The sequence below is a fragment of the Budorcas taxicolor genome, chromosome 8 (assembly GCF_023091745.1).
Source record: "Budorcas taxicolor isolate Tak-1 chromosome 8, Takin1.1, whole genome shotgun sequence".
Taxonomy (NCBI): Eukaryota; Metazoa; Chordata; class Mammalia; order Artiodactyla; family Bovidae; genus Budorcas; species Budorcas taxicolor.
In genome coordinates, this window is record NC_068917.1 from 14,154,151 (window position 1) to 14,174,147 (window position 19,997).

General features: G+C 49.9%; 1 protein-coding gene across 2 annotated transcripts in view; it reads right to left on the reverse strand.

Annotated features, from left to right (window-relative positions):
• The window catches only part of SCARA3 (scavenger receptor class A member 3), a 33,651-nt gene extending 15,361 nt beyond the window's left edge, over positions 1-18,290 (reverse strand). For both annotated transcript variants that reach the window (XM_052644893.1, XM_052644892.1), the window contains exons 1-3: positions 18,153-18,290; positions 3,222-3,320; positions 1,588-1,707 (exon numbers count right to left, since the gene is read on the reverse strand). In XM_052644893.1, the coding sequence (XP_052500853.1) occupies positions 1,588-1,707; positions 3,222-3,320; positions 18,153-18,159 (226 nt within the window). In that variant the 5' untranslated portion in view covers positions 18,160-18,290. The remainder of the gene's footprint in view (positions 1-1,587; positions 1,708-3,221; positions 3,321-18,152) is intronic.
• Between the last annotated feature and the right edge of the window lie 1,707 nt (positions 18,291-19,997).

The window sequence follows — 19,997 nt, forward strand, 5'->3', positions numbered from 1 at the left end:
GTTGTAGCTGTCTCTTAGCTGAAACGATGTGGGATCTAGTTCCCTGACCAGGGATTGAACCCGGGCCCCCTGCATTGGGATTGCAGAGTCTTAGCTAGTGGACCACTAAGTAAATCCTGTAAACATGTTAATATGTTATTTATTATTTATCAATAACATCTTATTATACAATTTTAAAGTTATTATTGTTATAATTAATAATATAACAAGCTAATAGTTAACAATAATAGTTAATAGGTAATAATAAGTTAACAATTAAAGTTATAATAAATAAATAAATAATAATGCAAGATATTACTATCTTATTATGCAGTTATAATAATTTAATAAAAACTAACAGGGAGAGTGAACTTTTAATAAATTGTTAATAACTATTATAATTATTTTAATAACAATTATTGCTATATAACTATTATAATAGTTATTATAATATTTTAATGATTAATTAGTGGTTCCCCAACCTTCCCACTTCATTGGGATGGCCTGGGGGCTTTCCTATATGATTAAAGCCTGGGTCTTACTCAGAGACTATGATTTCATTCACGTGGCACGGAGGGCTCCAGCACATGCATTTTTAAATGCTCTCAGAAGAATTCTAACCTGCAGACAAGACTGAGAACCACTGCTTTTGAGGGTGAAATGCAATGGACTCATCTCTGTGTTCTCAATACCTGACACATAGGAGGTGCTGGTTTGTGCTGAATTTTATTAACACCTTCAGGATTATTGAAAGATGATTCCAACAAGGATTTGTTTGTTCAAATCATTAACATGCTGGCCTCTTGCCTTCAAGCTGGGAAAGCCACTTACTGCATATCTCTAAGAGGGGTAAGGACGAAGCACCCCATTCTAGGGGTCATACGAGTGCAGGGTTGGCACCCACAGGGGCCATCCTCCGTGTCTCCCTTGCCTCACCCGAGGCCCAGCCCAGTTGTCTCTAGTGTCTAGTCCATTGGAGCAAGCAAACCTACTGGCTTCCCTTTGTACAGAAGAGTTTTAAAGAATGAAGCTAGGAATGGAATGGGATTGCAGTAAGAAGCTTTCAAATTTGTTTTTACTTTTAAACATAAATGGTTAGCATCCAGAAGGCAGTTGTTGTTTAATTGCTAAGTCGTGTCTGACTCTTTGTGACCTCATGGACTGCAGTCTGCCAGGCTTCTCTGTCTGCGGGATTTCCCAGGCAAGAATACTGAAGTAGGTTGCCATTTCCTCCTTCTCCAGGGGATCTTCCTGACCCAGGGATCGAAACTACATCTCCTGCGTCTCCTGCATTAGCAGGAGAACGCTTAAACAAATGAGCCACTTGGGAAGTCCTTCTTGTCATCTACCAGTAGGAAAACAGAGGTCCTGAGAGGGACCAAGGCCACACAGCTCATTAATGACCAGAAATTAGGAGCCAGTCTTCACAGCTTGAGGCAGGCATTCAGAGCCCCTAGCCAGGAAGATGCTGCTGTGGGTCCTGAGCTGCAGAGATCTGTGCTTGTCTTTTGGGGTTCTGGTGCCCAACAGGCCCCTGATGAGAAACTCCCCCACAGCCCAGGGTAGAGAGCCCTGGACTAGCCAATGCTGCTGGCAGCGTGCACTCACCCAGAGAGGCCAGCACGGCTACGGCCACCAGGAGCAGGGCCAGGAAGAGGTAAAGAATCCTCACGGACGTGTGCAAAGACAGGTTCTTCTGGCAGCGGCTGCAGTGGGGTCCCGGCTGGCCTGTAGGGGGTGGGGAGGGGTGGCGACAAAAAAAGCCCAGTGGTGGAGGCTGCGGCTAAAAGGATCAGTTCTCCTGTTCTGGCCTGTCTCAGCACATTTTGAACCATCCTCGGAAAGGGGGCTGTCGCTGGTCTCCGTCTCCACCCACTTCACTGCGTTTTCTCGAGGTCCTGGAGCTTTTAGGAATGGGCATGCATGCTAAGTCGCTTCAGTCGTGTCTGACTCCGAGCAGCCCCGGGGACTGTAGCCCACCAGGGTCCTCTGTCCGTCGGATTCTCCAGGCAAGATTACTAGAGTGGGTTGCTGTGCCCTCCCGTGGGATCTTCCCGACCCAGGGATTAAACCTGCGTTTCTTATGTCTCCTGCATTGGTAGGTGGGTTCTTTACCACTAGCACCACCTGGGAAGCCCACAGCTTTTAGGAATAGGTAAGGCCATAGTCAGGATCTTGGAAGAACACTGGCATCACGTTATCATTTTGTCTCACGGCATTGTCATTCAGCCCACATGGTAGGGAATCACCCGTGCCCAAAACATCAGCCTTAGTTGTGATCCGTACTACAGGGCAGCCAGCCTTGTCTCACCAGTGGGTGACCAACTCCTCCCAGTTTGCCTACGATGTTCCTGGATTTTAGCACTGAAAGTCTCTTGTTAAGCGAACTCCTCGGAATCGGGCAAACCAGGATGGCTCGCCAAGACTGTCTCAGTTTTAAAAACTCTAAGTCACACCTCCTGGGAAACCCCTCAGTTCCAGGCCAACCAGACGGTCGGTCACTAGTCCCCAAACTTTGGGGGGGTCACTTGAAGTTCTCCTGGAATCCAGACGGATGGTTCCAGCGTGTCAGTTGGTCCCTCGTACAGAAGCAGGAGGGAAGCCAGTGTTCCTGGAGACCCTGGGAGGTGGTCACTGCCCAGTGAGAAAGCTGTGATATTCCCAGTTGTGCAGTTTCTAAGATGGATCCAACTTCAGCTGCGCATTATGAGTAACAAGAATGTTTAAAAACCCTGATGCCCATCCATGCTCCAGACCAAGAGATCAGAATTTCTGAGGGTCGGTCTCAGACATCCCCGGGTGATGACAATGCACAGCCAAGGCTGAGAATCTAGACTGAAACCCGCCAAGAAGCCCTAGGCCAAATAACAGTTCACAGGGCATTGGTTTCTCATGCCAAGCTGGGTCCCGTGAGCTTGAGAAGGACAGACCACTTGAGCGGCATGATGAAGGGGACACTTGTGGAAGGTGGGTCCTGGGGGAGATGGCAGAGGTCCCCGGTAGGTCTCAGGAGTAGCCCTGAAGACAGATGTCACATATGACAAACTTTGACTTCGTCTGTACTGCATAACCCAGGCCTGTGCAACTCTACCCTTTAAGCCTCCAGGCGGCAGTGGGGAAGGAACAGCCTGGATGGTGGAGCCCTGTGGATAGGCAAGTCTCTCCCCAGCCTGGGGCTGAGGGCAGGGGCGGGGTGGTTCTCAGCCCAGAGAGGGGATCAGAGGGGTGCTCCGGAGCCTTACCCTCCTGTGTGCATGGGAAGGACGGCATGTCCTCGTCGTCAGCAGCCAGCTCCTCTTCTGTGACACACAGCGCATCTCCGTCTCCAGCGGCTGACCTCACTGAGACGAAGCCAGCACCGTCAGACCCCAGGCTGGGGCCCTGCTGCACCCACCCCTCTCCAGATGCCCCGTTCGTTTATAGTCCCGAGCCCCTGTGCTCACCCTCGCCTCTGGGTCCAAGTCAGCCCACCTGAGCTCCAGGTGACCTGATGGTAATCAGAGCAAAGGGAGATGGAGGGCAGGATAGAGTGGCCAAGGGACCAGGACATCCCAACATCCGGGAGGGGAGAGTTCATGATCTCTGGCAAACTTATAAAAATACACAGGCCAGCCCCGCTGCCCACTCTATCTACACCTTGCGAAGATCCCTGGCATGAAATAAGAAGAAATGTTGGTGTTGAGTCGCTAAGTCGTGTCTGATTCTTTGCGACCCTGTGGACTGCAGCCCCCCAGGCTCTTCTGTCCATGGGATTTCCCAGGCAAGAATACTGGAGTGGGTTGCCATTTCCTTCTCCAGGGGATCTTCCCAACGCAGGGATCGAATCCACGTCTCCTGCATCGGCAGGCGGATTCTTTACCACTGAGCCACCAGGGAAGCCCAAGAAGAAATACAGCTTGCGTGCTGTGGCTCAGCACACTTTCACCCCTGGCACGTGGTACCCAAAGCAGGATTCTGCTTCTGCAGGGACAAGGATGAATCTGGCTCCAGTACAGTCCCCATCAAGACTCTGCGTCCAGCCCAGCTGAGGGGTGGGAGGCACTGCAGAGAGGAGGAGGGGGCGGTGTGAGGATATAGGATGGGCATAGCCTGTGCCTCACATGCTGCCTCAGGCAGGACCTGCCGAGGGTGGACGGCACTGAGGCAGGGACAGGTCTCATGTCGGAAGGCTGACCTAGCGCTTGTTCCCTGGGAACTCGTGCTCCCTAAATAAGACCTTCATTCAGAATATTATTCCCCTTCCCCTAGACACTGCATACCCCTTTCTCCTTACCAGATCTGGTCTTTTTATGAATGACTGGAAGAAAGATGCCCAAAATAGGCAGCATGAACACAGACATCCCAGTGAATGTTTGAGAAATGAGGTGGTCTGCACTGAGCTGACCAGGGCTTTTGTGCTGGGATGTGGGGGTGCAAGCTGATGACGACAACTAAACTGCTTGGGAGATATCTGGTGGGGGGATTTTATAAACCATGTCTGAACATCCAGAGGCAACAGAAGGAAAGATGAATACTTGTGACTACATTAAAGTAAAACAGTAAAACAACACTTCTGCATGGCTAAAAAATCAAATGACAAGGAGAAAATATTCGCAACACACATCACAGATAAAGAATTAATATACCAAATTTATAATGAGCTTTTAAAAATAGAGGAAATAAAGGAGACAAAATCCTATAGAAAAATGAACAAAAGACCAGAACCAATTATGAAAAGAGATATAAAAGTGGTACCCAAATAAATAAAAAGATGTTTAACTTTGCTTATAAGATAAAAGCAGTTTAAAACTACACTGTGATAACATTTCTCACCCATCAGATTGACAAAAAAGGCTTGACAATACACTCTGTTGGCCTAGGCGGTGGAGAGTTGGGGTCTGAAAGCAAAAATGGCCCAAGGCTTGTAGAGCCTTTAATATATGCATTTACCCTTTGACCCAGCAATCACACTTTTATGAATTTCGTCTAGGATAAATATCTCCGACAATCTGAAAATATATGTGGCAAGGTTATTCTTTACAGGATTATTTATAATGTCAGAAACTGGGAACTATCTAAGCATGCAAGTAGGGCAGATTGACCAACATCCAACGGCATACATACACACAGTGGGGCTCAGCACAGCTGTGCAAATGAATAAGGGAATCTCTATTAACTGATGTGGGGTCACTTCCGGGAGGCATTACAAGAAAATGACAAAGTGCAAAGGAGCACGTTTGATGTGCCACCTTTTCTATAAGAAAGAAGGGAAAATAAGAAGGCATCCATATATATGCTTATCACTAAAAGAAGAAATGCAGGAAGAGTCCCAATGAGAAAACAACAAAGCTGTTTTCTACAAGGGATGGACTGGGGGAAAAGACTACAGAAAAGTCACCATCCTCTCACTCTAATTTTGTGTATAGTTTGGATTTCCAAAATTATGCTAAGTTTTTACATACTGAAAAATTAAATTTTATTAATAAAAATACTTGGAACCCGATAAGCTGTGCTTGCTGGAATGAATACAATAAATATACTAAATGGAGAAACAAGGAAAAAACTAATCTATTATGACATAGTTTGGACTGTGTAACCTCAGTCTAGGGTGCGATAAGGTAGGATTGGGGAAGAAGTGCAAACAAATATTGAACCTTCAAAGAAACGTATTCTGTTGTTGTAGCATGGGTAAAGCAATTTGGAAGTCATTTTAGATTAATTCAAGACGGAGCAAATAGAGTAAATGCATTGATTTGTTTGGACCCAGGGGTCTCACTATGGAAAAGGGGACCAGAAATATAGAATGGAAGAGACAAGAAAGAACCCTCTGGGGATGGACTGAAGTTGAAGGTATCAGTGGGAATTCATAATTTCTAAAATGTGTTTATGTATGAATATATTTGTTTACATCCACATATATGTATAGAGGTATCTCTATTTGTAGCTATGTTTTGACACATAATTTTGTTGAAATTTCCAGGAAGCAAAGATATCAAAATAGCATTGAGCATGCTTAGCAACCCAGATCTTGATCTCTCATACCATTTCCTACTAAAAAGAACCAAGGCACCTTGAAGAAATGATTAATTCTACGATTGGGCAGAAGATAGAAGATGAATCTGGAACATCTTGCTATTTCAGAAATTAAGGGACTTCTCAAAAAAAAATGATAGGGGCATGTCAAAAGTATATAGAAACCAGCCTGAACAACTTGAGCACTGAAATATTTAAGTATAATTATGCAATTATGAGTCATTGAAAAAAATAGGAATCCGCACCAGAGACAAACTGACAGGGAGAAGGGAGGGCTCTTATTACTTCTGGAGCTGGGGGATCAGCAGTCATCATGGTCAAGACCAGATCGGGCAAGAACCATCAATGAGTGCCACCTCTTGGGAGAATTTTGATGAAGAACAGCATGTATGTCTGTTTATGTATAAGCCTTCACACACCACCTTCAAATGTCTCCTTACAGACTAGACTACTTATTATTGCAGAGGAGGAAAAAAGGCTCAGGAATTATCCATTGAGGAAGTCAGGCGACACTGAGCAGGAGAGGGACAGATGGCCATGGTATACCTTTAGATGTGACCGCTGAGCAGGGCACACCATCATCTACAAAGTTTATTGGCCAAGGATGCAGAACCCCAACTGAATCATGAGGTGATATGAGAAAAACACAGCATGAAAACTGTACTTAAAAAGTTGGTGGGGGACTGTATTTTCAAAAATATTAGAGTCTAAAAAGACACCACAAGGAGAAAGAGACGTGACAACCAAATGCAGTCCTTAATGTCAGAATGGATCCTGTGCTGAGGGAAAAGGAAATCTATCGAGGGGATTATTTGATCAACGAACATCAGAATACCTATGGTAAATTAGATACAGAATTGAAGCAAATTCAGTAGTTCATGACTGTAGCCTGGTCATCTTCCTGTTCCTAGGAAATCCACGCTGAAGCGTTCAGAAGAAAAAACCACAGTGTATGTAAATTACCCTCAAGAGCTTCAGAAAAAGTAAACAGGAAGGAAATCCAAGAAAGAGGAGATACATCTATACTTATAGCTGATTCACTTTGCTGTACAGCAGAAAGTAAAACAACATTGTAAAAGCAACTACACTCTAATATAAGGACCCTGATCAGTAACAGTATCATAACCTCCTGAATTTCCTGCTTGAGTTTCCTCTCCATAGTAACAGACTCCAGGTACCCTCTATGTGATGGAGTTAGTGTGTTTTCAGCTGTGTGCATGAATGTGTGTGTGTGTGTGTGTTTGTATATGTGTGCATGCTTTGACGGAGAGTGGGTACAGCGGTAGACGGAAGGCTGACAAGGATGGGAACGCTTTCCATGTATCCTAAGAAACCAACCTCTTCAGCCCTGCTTTGTGTCTTGGGCGGCTATCCCATCATCAATCTGCCAAGAGTTTAAGAGGATAACTCTGCCTGGGAGGTTACCAGCACTGCCATCAGTTTTCCATAAAGCAGCGCCCCAGGCGAGGAGGTGCCTGCTGTGCTGTGACCACCAAAACCTCACCCTAACTAGAGGGGCCCTCTCACCCCCAACATTTCAGCCAGAATGATGCTGTTGGATATACCGCAGCTTTTGGGGTCCCTTGGGGAGGTATTCCTTCCATTCTTAGAGCGGAGACACCTTCCAGGCCTTCCTGCCCGTTTCTCATTTCTTTCCTCCCCTGGTGGGGCTTCTCTGCCCACCCCCGTGATGAGGTCTCCTCCCTGTTCTGTTTCCAGGGTTAATTTCATCACTTTGCTGTTTATAGCCTTTGCAGGGAATCTGGGAAGGCTTAAATCAAGCAAGATTAACACTAACCTTCAGCGAACACTCCCTCGGAAAGCACACAGCTCTGTCATTATTCTGCTCTCCTGTCGAGAGCCCCCAGATGGGCAGTCGTGAGCAAGTGGGAATTCACAGAGACCCATCTGATGCCTCGTGGGGTAGCCCACGTGAAGGGAACTGCTGGTGGGCATGATCTCTTCTCTTTAGACGAGAGATTTCACAAGTGTTTGGCCCCATTCCCTTTGCTGGCATCTCGGCTCCATAACTCACAGCACTGTTCCCCAGCGTCCCCAGAGAGATCTTCTCTTTCTAATCCTTCAGACTTCCTGTTTACTAGTGCTGAACCACGGACCCTAGGGACCCTCATTTACCTACGTCTGGAAGGCTGTAGCAACTGTCCCAGCCCTGTTCCTCTGAATGAGAACATAATCCAAAGCATTTATGAGGGTTTTAGAAGCCAGACTGTTAGCAAGCATGGACTCATTATACTCGCATTACGCCACGACTGAGCTAGTGAGAGGATGGGAGAGGAGACAGACCTAAAGAATGGAGAAGAGCTTGGCTGGAGGACAAGGGCGATGACGGGCGAGATGATGGTGGGTGAGGCAGGGTCTGTACTCTGCCCTTGCACTGGACCAAGGGGGGTCGGCAGAGGCAGGAAAAGAATCTCCTCCGCAGTCCATCTTCTGCACTGCCTGTTCCCACGCCTTCTGGGGCATGTCATTTAGTGTTGGGTGCCCTGGCTTTCCAGAATTTTCAGAGAGAGGGGGAGTGGGAAGGGATCTTGTTAAGCCACAGAGCCCACTTGTCATGTCACAAAGGCTCAGAGAGGTTAAGTGATCCATTAGCTAGTCAGTGGTTCCTAAATGCCCAGCAATCTGAAAAGTCAAAGTGTTAGTCGCTCAGTCGTGTTCAGTTCTTCGCAACCCCATGAACTGTAGCCTGCCAGCCTTCCCTATCTATGGGATTCTCCAGGCAAGAATACTGAAGTGGGTTGCCGTTCTCTTCTCCAAGGGATCTTCCCAACCCAGGGATTGCACTCGGGTTTCCTGTTTTGCAGGGAGACTCTTAACCATCTAAGTCACCTGGGAAGTGATCTAAAGCAAGATGTAAATACACTTATGGAGCTTTTGCACAGCTACACACACACACACACACACACACACACACAAGCCACAGAGCTCCCAAAAGCCTCATCCATCTGGGCCCGGCATCTGTTTGCACATCTGGCCTGCCAGCAGTTTGTCACCTCCCTGAGGTCAGGAAGTCTTTCCTGGGCCTTTTTCAACACAGGGCTGACCTCAGGCGGATATTCAAAATAGATGGATTTACTGACCCTTTGTGAAGGCCTGCATCCTTAGAGTATTGCTAATTTCTGCCCTTTTTGATTAAGAGCTGTTTTACAACAACAACAAAAAAAGTTTTATGACTTAACATATGGTTTAAACATGATCTATTTTTAGAGTTCTCCATGGCGAGGGAGTGCTGGGGAGTTCTGATGAATTCAGGATGCAAAGGCCTAAAGGAGCAGAAATTTTGAAAAAATATACAGGGAGGGGCCTAATGTTTGGATTGAAAAGGAATGAAAGAGGGATTTGGGGGTAGTGAAGCAAAATTTGGGATCTGCTTCCCCCCTCTTTGCCTGAGCTGCAGCAAGGGTTATGATTTTTCACTCCTGAAGGCTAAACAGATTCCCTTTTTGTGGGAGAGGGGTTTAATTTTCTCCATCTGTGTCCAGTTGATCACTTTAGAATCCCACCAGCATTTTTACGGCCCTCTCAACTCAGGCTGCAGTTCTCTCCTGCATCAAATGTAAACCATCCATGAAATTGAGGGCTTCTTGACATGCTGAAAAGGAAGGAGCCCCATAGTCTCAAATATTATGGGCTGCCAGGTCCTGGGATGGTTGGAGAGGTCACCACAGGTGTCTGAAATGAGGTCATCTTTCTAGAAAGGCAGAAACAGGCTCTCGTTGTATTTTCTCTCTCGTTTTCATTCTTCTTTCATTTTGCTGACTCCAGGATAGAGGCTACTGGGACGGCAGCGAGTGGGTCTTGGGAAAGGAGTATATCCTTGGGATAGGGTAATGCCTGAACCCACGAGTATTTGGGAAAACCTCTCTTTTGGGACAAACTGGGGACAGCCTGCTGTTCTGGGTACCAAACTTCAAAGACTTTGTATGTCCGTTTCAGCCTCCCCTGTTCTAGAGGGAGCTGTCATGAGGGAGCATCCTGCAGGACCTACCCAAGGCATAACTGGCCCCACACTTCAGCTGGAGAGCTCTACCCAAATTCCAAGCAACGACCTTTACAAACAGATTAGCCTCCGAAGACAGCGCTGCAAGCTCAGTCTCATGAAGCAGCGGCAACCACCAGAGATTTGAAAGAGCCTCTGTTTCGTCCGTACCTACGGTCGTGTCATCCAACTCAAATATCAGAGGGACAGCCCCAGGGGAACGCCCTTGTTTCTTCAAGCCTCGGCTCCCACAGAGCCACATCTAGAGTTCGATTTGAAGGCTCCCGAGCGGGCACGTGGCTGGGCGTGACTCCTGGCTCCGCTGAGGTTAGACCAGGTTCACCTCACCCTGTGGAGGTGGAAAATAGCCCCAACCGGCTAACACAACTGTGGCCGTCGACTCAGGCTTGCTTTTGGTTGACTGAAAATGTGGAGTTAATTCACTCTTTGACCTTTCTGGGACTGCAATCTCCCATCAGAGTCAGCGAGGGGGAGAGATTCGAGGAACTGAATAAAAGGGCTTTCTTCAGGAACTTCAAGGAACATATTTTGATGATTACCTTCTATGGAGTTCACAGAGTGGGTTTTCAAAACAGCCAGTTGGGTCAGTAAAAATAAAGATTTCGGACTCTTCTCAGGAACCAAGGCTATATTTAAAGTCACAGAGAAATTGTAGTTTACGGTTGGAGAATGCTGTAATTAAGGTTGAAAAGCTGTTTTCCTTGGAAGCTTTCTGCCATGACCCCCTCACCACAGTCTTCCGCTGCAGATGCGTCTATATTCGGGTGGGAATCCGTCTGTCCCTCTCTGCTCTGATGAACTGGTCCTTCCCTTTCAGATTCTCCTGCTCAGAAGGTATCATGCTCTGCTTCCCTGTGACAGTTGCCGCCTCTCTGCACCTTCATTCCTAAAATCCACATTTGATGCTCTGGGACAGGCATTACCTCTCTCCCTCTCCCCTCCCCACCACTTCTGCCTGAATCCTCAGAGCCAGCCCATGGCTCCCAGCATGGGCTGTCTTTCACGGTTTCTGTAACCACAGAGGTTGTGGGCAGACTCCCTCTCTATCCTAAATTACCTTCCTCCCCTTTCTTGCCCTCAGTGTTCTCACTGGGGCACTCTTGGCATTTGGGTGGCATAAAGCTCTAGTACACAAGGTTCACCCACACTGTGCAGACATCTGGCATGGTGACCCACGGAGTGCCAGGAGCAATCCCTGGTTATTTGCGACAAACTCAAAATGCCAACTGGGGGACTTCCCTAAGTGATCCAAAGGCTAAGACTCTGCACTCACAATGACGCAGAGGGCCTGGGTTCCATCCCTGGTCCGGGAACTAGATCTCACAGGCCACAACGAAAGACCAGATGTGCTGCAATTAAGAGTTCACATGCCACAATGAACAAAGACCGAAGATTCTAAGTGCCACAACTAAGATCTGGCACACGGAATATATGTACATGTGTGGCTGATTCACTGCTGTACGGCAAAACTAGCATAGCATTGTAAAGCAACCATGCGTGCTTAGCCGCTCAGTTGTGTCCGACTCTTTGAGACCCCATGGATTATAGCCAGGCTCCTCTGTTCATGGTATTCTCCATGAAGGAATATTGGAGTGGGTTGCCATGCTCTCCTCCAGGGGAATCTTCCCAATCCAGAGATAGAACCCAGGTCTTCTGCATTGCAGGTGGATTCTTTACCGTCTGAGCCACCAGAGAAGCCCCCAAAAGAAACTATACTCCAATAAAAATTAATCAAAAACAAACCTGGAAGCTGTGGGTAGGTTAAAGGCTAATACTATGCCATTTTATACAAAGGATTTGAGCATCCTTGGATTTTGGTATATCTGGGGGATTTTGGAATAAAACCCCATGGATATGGGGGGTGGTATTTGAGAAGAGCATCTTGACTATTCACTCAGTACAGCAGACCTCAACCCTCTCCCATCATATACACACTGGTCTCCCCTGTGGAGATAGCACCTCCTCCACTGCCCTTGAACTCCACAAGTCCAGTGGATGGGAAGGGTGGGAATCATTAGTTTCTTGATCTTGACCATCACATCTGGGCCTTCAAACCCCTCACTCTCTCTACTTGTCACTACTTCCGGTCATGCTTTCCTCTCACACGGGGATTCCCCTTCTGTCTCTGGGCTCTGTGTGCAAAATAGTGAGAAAACCATCAAGTTCATGAGCTGCTATAAAAATGAGACAACGTGTGAAAAGGACCAGATACTTGATAAACAGGAGTATCAGCCATTTTTATTAGAATTATTTTTCTATCCTGCTTGAACTCTGCTGTCATTTATTTCCCTTCCCTAAGGTCCATCACACTCAGGACTGGTTTTCAACTTTCAAAAACTCCAATTTTTCCTTTTCACTCAGCAATCTCCTTTCTAGGAATTACTTTTTAAAGGGATAAATATACCACTAGGCAAAGATGGACATGTAAAGATTATCATTGCATGCTGTGATAAATGCAAGGGAAAATGTATATACCTTAAGTGTCGATTGATAAAGGATTGGGCTTCCCTGATGGCTCAGAGAGTAAAGAATCCATCTGCAATGTGGGAGACCTGGGTTTGATCCCTGGGTTGGAAGATCCCCTGGAGGAGGGCATGGCAACCCACTTCAGTAATCTTGCCTGGAGAATCCCCATGGACAGGCTACAGTCCATGGGGTTGCAAAGAGACAGACATGACTGAGCAACTAAGCACAGTACAAAGGATTGATTAAATAAATTCTTATAAAGCCATACTATAGAATATTATGCAGCTGTTAAAAAAGAATGAAGATCTATACTTATTGCCCAAGGAATATGTCTAGGTTCTATTGTTGGAATTTAAAAATACATATAAAAATACATATATGGTATAATCTTACCTATGTGGAAAAAAAAAATCTGTGTGCAAATAAACACAGAAGAGTTTCTTGAAGAATTCTTATCAATTTTCTCTGAGGGGTAGGAGTTCATGTGAGGACTATTTTTTTCCTTTTTTGCATTTTTCAAAATTTTTATACTGGGGATGCATGGTAAAAAGATTCAGAGCAACTAGTGATGCAAAAAGCCTATGTCTACATCCTGGGGTACCACGAAGGCAGCCTTTCTTTCTATAAGCAAAGCTCAGCCACTTGTGTCTCCATCATCCCGAGGCCCCCCCTCCCCTTTTCTTCTCTCCCCGACCTTCCAATGAGCCGGCCAGTCCCACCTTGAAAATTGCTTCACGCTTGGCCTGCTTCTTGCTTTAACTTCTTAGCTGTCTTTTTCTCAAACTTCTCTAACACAAGGCCTCCCTGGGTTTTTGTTTCAAATCTGCCCACTCTTCTCGGTCTATGCCACCTGTTTTTTCCAGGATCAAATAACCCTGAGCAAAGCCTGTCCATCAACAGTCAATGCTGTTGACCATTTCCTCCTTCTTGGAACTTTCTCCTCTCAATTTCCATGATATTACATCCTCCTTCATCCCCTGTGTCCCTGACCACTCTTCTTGGCTCCATCACAGGCTCATTTTCTTCTTCCCTCATGGCTTTCTCTAAAAGTAGAGATTTCCCAACGTGGGTGAATGTCATTAGAGAACTAGCAAGCAGGCCATCTTCTGACAAACCCATTCAGGGCCTCTCCAAAGTCAACAGGACACAGTTGGAGTCCTTGGCGTGGTGCTCAAGGCCTCCTGGTCCTGTGGCTCCCAGCGTTTCTCTGCCAAACCCTCAACCTCCAAGCCATCCTCTCTGCCCATCACCCTTGCATACACTTACCCAACGACAGCGCCCGCCCCTCCTGCCTGTCTCCTGCATGACCCCATGCAGACCTCGCTCACCTTCTACTACATCCTAAAGCCTTCCCCACCTGCCCCAATGTGAGAGGTTCTTTCTCTCCTCGGACTTCTATGGAATCTACTGTCTGTACCATTCACTGGCGCCTTCACGTCATCCCCCTTGATTACTTGGTTCTCTTCTGTTTTTTCTAACTTTTATTGGAGTATAGTTGCTTTACCATATTGCTTTAGTGTTTACTGTAAAACAAAGTGAATCAGCTAAATGTGTATATATATATCCCCTCCATTTTTGGATTTCCTTCCCATTTAGGTCACCACTGAGTAGAATTCCCTGTGCTATATAGGAAGTTTTCATTAGTTATCTATTTTATACATAGTAGTGTATTTCTGTTATGCGGCTGGGGCCCTGGGATGTCAAGGGAGATTGTGGAAGGCTTCCCTAAACTGGGGGAAAGATACATAAGAACTGCCCCCAAAGGCCTTCACAAAACCTGCCAAAGCGTTCACCAACATCTACCGAGAAGAGAAGCCGAATTCTTTATCTCCTCTTTCAAATAAGCTTGAGAGGGGAGTCTTCAGTTATTAAAATCACCCCGGCTGGAAGGCAAGGTGGCCAGCGTGCACCCCCCATCCCCCCACCCCCCCCCACCCCCGCCTCAGGCCATTTTATTGACTCTGTGCACCTTTGCCATGTCAGACCCCCTCCAGTGCCCTGCGGTCTGGGGATGAAGGTTGGGGTTCCAAAAGGGACCCAGTCTGCACCTCGATGAGAGGATACATCCCCCCTGCCAAGCAGCGGGAGGTAGATTTTCCGGGATCTCACTGCTGTTTTCTGAGTCCCCCTGCCCTCCCACCTGCCCTTTGCCTTCAGGGTGTGGGCACTGCTCCCTGATTCCATGCAGAAGGGCTTTTCCCCCAGGCTTGGGGGACAGCAAGATGTGGGTCTGCCCATCAGGAAGCTGAGGCCAAGTCTCCCTGGGCACAGTGACCCATGCGGCAGGCCTGCCTCCAACCATCTCTACCAAGTCGCTTTCGCTTGGCCCTCAGCCCAAAGCTGAGGCAAGATGGGCCTCAGGAGCACCAGGAGGAGGAAGGTGGGCCGGAGAAGGGAACACTGACCAGAGCCTCGTGTGTGGCCAGGATCAGAGCCTGTGTCCTTGACTCTCAAATCAGTCATCTCTGCAGTGAACCGAACTACTCCGTGGGGACCTCATGTGGCTGGAAGGGGCTCTTGCCACCGGACCCTCTCACTGGAGATGTGGGAACAATTCCACAGGTGGCTGTTAAAGGCTCAGACAAACCAGTGGGCAGAGCCAAGGTGGGCCCGTCACCAGGGGTGGTGGCAGCTGTGTGCCCTCATGTGTGAGAGGGGCTGGACTGGGGGCCTGGGGCTGGCTTGCATCAAAAGATGCGGCTGCCTGGGAGGCCCGGCTGCCAGCCAGTGGGCAGGCGGGTGGGAGGTGCCTCGGGGTGGAAACAGTTTGGCTGGCAGAGCGGGCCTGGCGCCTGGCCGCTGGTGGTGGCACTCCTTAGCAGACCTGTTTTCTTGTCTAAGTACCGTCCCCACCAATCCCCACAAAGCATAACATCACCGTGTTTAGCTTTGAGCGGGGCTGGTGAGCCTTTGCCAGCCCATGTAATCCTCAGATCCGTGGCAGATTGGTGGGAGAGTTCGAAGCTAGCTTCCCCCGGGGAAGGGCTGTCCTGGAAGGGGCCGGGCCTGTTTTTCTGGCACTTTCCTTTTTCCATGTGGGGAAAAAAAATATTCTGATTCTTCACAGTCCACAGACTCCCCAAGGCCAAATATTGACTGCCTGGCCTGGCTTTTCCCTCTCAGGTAGAGGTGGCAGCTCTTCCTGGCTCCCAGGGAGGATGAGGGTGACCAAGAGGGAGACCCTGCAGGGAGGCGTGTTGGGAACACACCCGGCCTTCTCCGCAGCTCTGAGGCCCGGGGCCCTGGGATGTCATGGGAGATCGTGGAAGGTTTCCCAAAACTGGGGGAAAAATATACAAGAGCTGCCCTGAAGGCCTCAGCAAACAGGAATGCAGCCCCCCATGGTGGTGAGACTGCTCCTTGAGAGAAAAAGGCAGGCCTCGGGCTTCTTACTTGGAGCCCACAGCCTCCCAGCCAACAAGCTGGTCCTCCTCAGAGACCTCCTCTAAACACCCATTCATAGCAGCTCTTTCCTTTTCCTCCTCCACTCAGAAGAATGTTGTTGCCTCGCTGACTTTCAGAAAGGCGGGTCATGTGTTCCCAACTCCCTCCCCAGGAGTTGGGTGTGTGTGTTAGTCTTTCAGTCTGACTTTTTGTGACCCCCATGGACTGTACGCACCAGGCTTCTCTGTCCATGGGATTCTCCGGGCAAAAATACTGGAGTGGGTTGCCATGCCCTCTTCCAGGGGATCTTCCTGACCCAGGGATCAAACCCGGGTCTCCCAACATTTCAGGCGGATTCTTTACCATTTGAGCCACCAGGGAAGCCTCCCACCCCAACAAGAACTGGGTATCTCCTCCATGTTAGAGGCGTTCAGCCCTGCCTGTCTTTCCCTCACCATCTTTTCTCCCCAAGTGTTCTTCTGGAATGTTGGTGGAGCCAAACCTCTCTGAGAACATGCGGCATCTTAACCACCATCATCCACATCCAGAGCAGCGTGGGCCCTGAGCCTGTGGTGAGAGGTGGTCTCAGATCTTTCTGGAAGCTTCTGGTAGTGACCTCCCCGGGGTCGCTGACCAGGCACAGGACTGCACCACAGATGTGGGAGTGAGCCGATAACAGGAGCTCGGTGAGGAAGGCCCCTCTCTATTGCTAAGGGCACTCCCTGGAGTTGGTGATAACCTGCTCGCCTCATCCCAGGAAGCTCAAGACACACTGAGGCCGCCAGGGAGCACAGACAGAGGGACCAGAGACCAGAGGGGAGGAAGAGGGATGTATGTATGAGCAAGCACACTGGCCTGGAGGTCAGGAGCTCGGGGCTAGTCCCCCTGACCAGCTGTGAGTCTTAAGCTAGTCCCTTCTCTCGTCCACAAGCCCAGCAGTGTAATTTGCACGTTCCAGTGCAAAATAAAAATGCTGAGCTCCCTTGTTTAAAAAATTATTAATAATTTTAAGACAGGGGAATTCCCTGGTGCTCCAGTGGTTAAGACTCCATGCTGCCAATGCAGGGGGCATGGGTTCGATCCCTGTTCAGGGAACTAAGATCCCACATGCCAAAAAAATATTAAAATAATAATAATTTTAAGACAGCAACGGCAGACCATTGAACAGCTCTGGGACCTTGGGGGACTTCACAGGTGATCCAACCATAAGGCCAATCCTACCTGCTTGGGCCTCAGTTTCCCCAACCACACTGCATGGAGGCTGTCATCAATCAGAGGTTTACCCATGAAGCCTTTTCTTCACAGGAAACCTGAACCTTTCTATGGCAGACAAGGCTGCTTTTTCAACACCCCGTGAGAACATAGTGGAAAGCCCTGTGGATGACCCAAAAGCCCTTGGTTGTTTTAATATTCAGTAAGTGAAAGAGGTGTTAGGAGTAAAATCATCTGCCCGGCTCCTATGGAAGGATTAGAAGGAAGTAGGTGAGACAGGATCCATCTTCAAAGTTTCCAAACTCACAGTGTGACTCCAGAGCTGGCTTCTCCCTTAGCCTGAGAATGAGCATGAAGCCCAGATGTCCACTCTCCCTGGCCTCAAGAAAGCCAGGGTCCAGGGGTGAACATCTGGGACCAGGTCTGCTTCTTGTTTCCATCCCAGCAACTGGCTGCAAGGACCACTGTGGTGATGCTCACTGGCCCAGGGAGAGCTCAGGCCTGGGCCACTGACCTTCCACCACTGCTCTGTCCCTAGGGGGCCAGAGGTAGGTCAGGCAGGGGTCAGAGGTAGGTCAGGCAGGGGCCAGAGGTTGGGAAGGGCTGGGCCTGGGCTAAGAAGCTCAGTCACAGCAGGTCTCTCCTGGGATTGAAACCCCCAGAGGAGGATCCCTTGGGGTAAAGGGCTAGATGGGGGCTCTGCAGGAGACTGTGAGATGGCTGTGCTAGATGAAGTCGACATTGCTAGAAGCTTTGGGCTGTAGCATCATTCCGTGCTGACTGGTTAAAGGGATCAAAAAACCTCTGGTAATTACAATGGCTTTTCAGGCAAGAGCAATGACAGATGAGAACGTTCTCCATTCTCCCTCTCCTCTCCCCTTCCTCTGGCCTTCAGGGCTCCATCCTGTCCTCCTAAGACTTTCCTCCAGACGATACGAAAGGCGTAGGGAAGCCCCTGCCATCCTTCCCGTAGGAGTCCTCCGGTCCTCAGCCCGCCCGCCGAGAGATGCCCGCCGCACCCGGTGAGGGTGGAGGGCCCCGAGGGGGCTCGCCTCGGAGCTCCCGCGCGCGGGCTTACCTTTCATGGTCCCCGCTCCGAGGCCTCAGGCGGGCCCGGCCGGAGGCGGCTCGGCGGCCGTGCGACCCCGAGCGGAAGCCTGCGGGTTCCCGGAGGGCACCGACCGATCGCCTCCCTACGCGCCGCCCGCGGGAGTGGGACTCGGTGCCGGAGTCGCGCCGGAGCCCCGGCTGCGGAGGCGGCGCGCCGAGGGGAGGGTCCGCGGGGTCGCCGGCTGGGGGCGCAGCGCCCGGCCGCCCATCCCGCCGCGCGCTTCCCGTGGAGGCAGGCGAGGCGTGGACTGCGGCCGCCCCCGGCCCCGCGCGCCCGCCCTCCCGCCGCCCGCCCGCCCTCGCGCCCTCGCTCCTCGTCACTGCTTGGGCCCCGGCCCAGATCAACTTCCTTGCTCTTTTCAAAACTGCCGCGGCCCGGCCTCTTTGTGCGGCAGAGGGTCCCCGCGCCCCGCCCGGCCGCCCGGAGCCCCCGCGCAGCGCGCAAGCCCCCGAGCCCGGCCCGGCCGCAGCTGCGCTGGGGAGGGGGAGAGGGGAGACCCAGGGAAGGCCGCCTAGTGCCTGGGGGCTCTGGATTTTCGCCCTGGACTTTTTTTTCCTCACCAATCTGAGGGGTAGAGGGACTGGAGAAGTTAGGATCCCCGGGTGCCAGCCCTAACACCCCACATTGTCTGGGACTGTCCCCCTTTAAGCTCCGAAAGTCCCGCATCCCGGAGAGGCCCCCAGTCCCAGCGCGGGCAGACCAGGACGGCTGGTCACGCCAGCTCTGCCACTCTGGGTGAGTGACTTTGGGTGGCCACTCCATGTGGTTTTCTGCAAGAGGATACTGGGCCCTGAGGCCTCCCAGCTTCTGTGATTTTGTTCCTGGAGGGGCCTCTGGTGTGAACAGTGATGGTGTCTGAGGATAATGGGCCTCAGGCAAGGAGTGGTGATCTCCCCAGAGTCCCTTCTCCGGGAGCCTCACAAATCATCCTCTCTGATGGGACACTTACTGAGTTCCAGCCATGGGCCAGGTCCTGCCCCAAACTCTGGGAGTGTGGGGAACATTCCACACCGTCCAGGTCTTCCTGTGGTTGTGTGGTGTGAGGAAAGGTAACAGTTTAACAAGTAAAGGTGCTGAGGTGTGAGGCACGCCGAGGTGGGACAAGCACGGTGGCTGGATGGGGCAGGGGGAGACCCCCTGTAGGCTGCAGACCACCTGGCCTGCCCTCTCTCCATTGTCCCCATCTTCACACCTCCACATCCACCCCCATTTGGCCCTTGGAGTAAAAAGTGCATGTATGCTCAGTCCTGTCTGACTCTTTGCGACCCCATGGACTGTAGCCTCCCAGGCTCCTCTGTCCATGGGATTCTCCAGGCAAGAGTACTGGAGTGGGGTGCCATTTCCTCCTCCAGAGGCTGGAGTAAAGGCCAAAGGGGCAGGGAAACTTTCTCCTAAGCCTAGGAACTGAGAAGGGGCCAAGGACAGTCCATTCCCCCCACCCGCCCCCTCCCCACCTCTGCCTCCCATTCACAGATCTGAGCCAATCAGAAAGGGGGATGCTTAGCTCTCTCTAATCCCTTCCACTTCCCAATGGCAAGTTTCAGTTCAGACAGTGCGTGGTCTCCATGATTTCAGCTGAACTTCACCATGACCTTGAGAAAGGGAGCCAAGAACCTGCTGCCCATTTTACAGGTGGAGTGACCGAGATTCAGAGGGTTTTGCCTACCTAGTAGTAGTCATGATGTACTCCTGGGGCTTTAAATCTGGATCCCAAGTCTGCCGCATGAACCACAGTCTTCTACACTACGGCATGGATCAGGAGAGCACTTTGTAAACACCAGGGAGATTGCCACCCCGAAGGGTCCTTTAGGT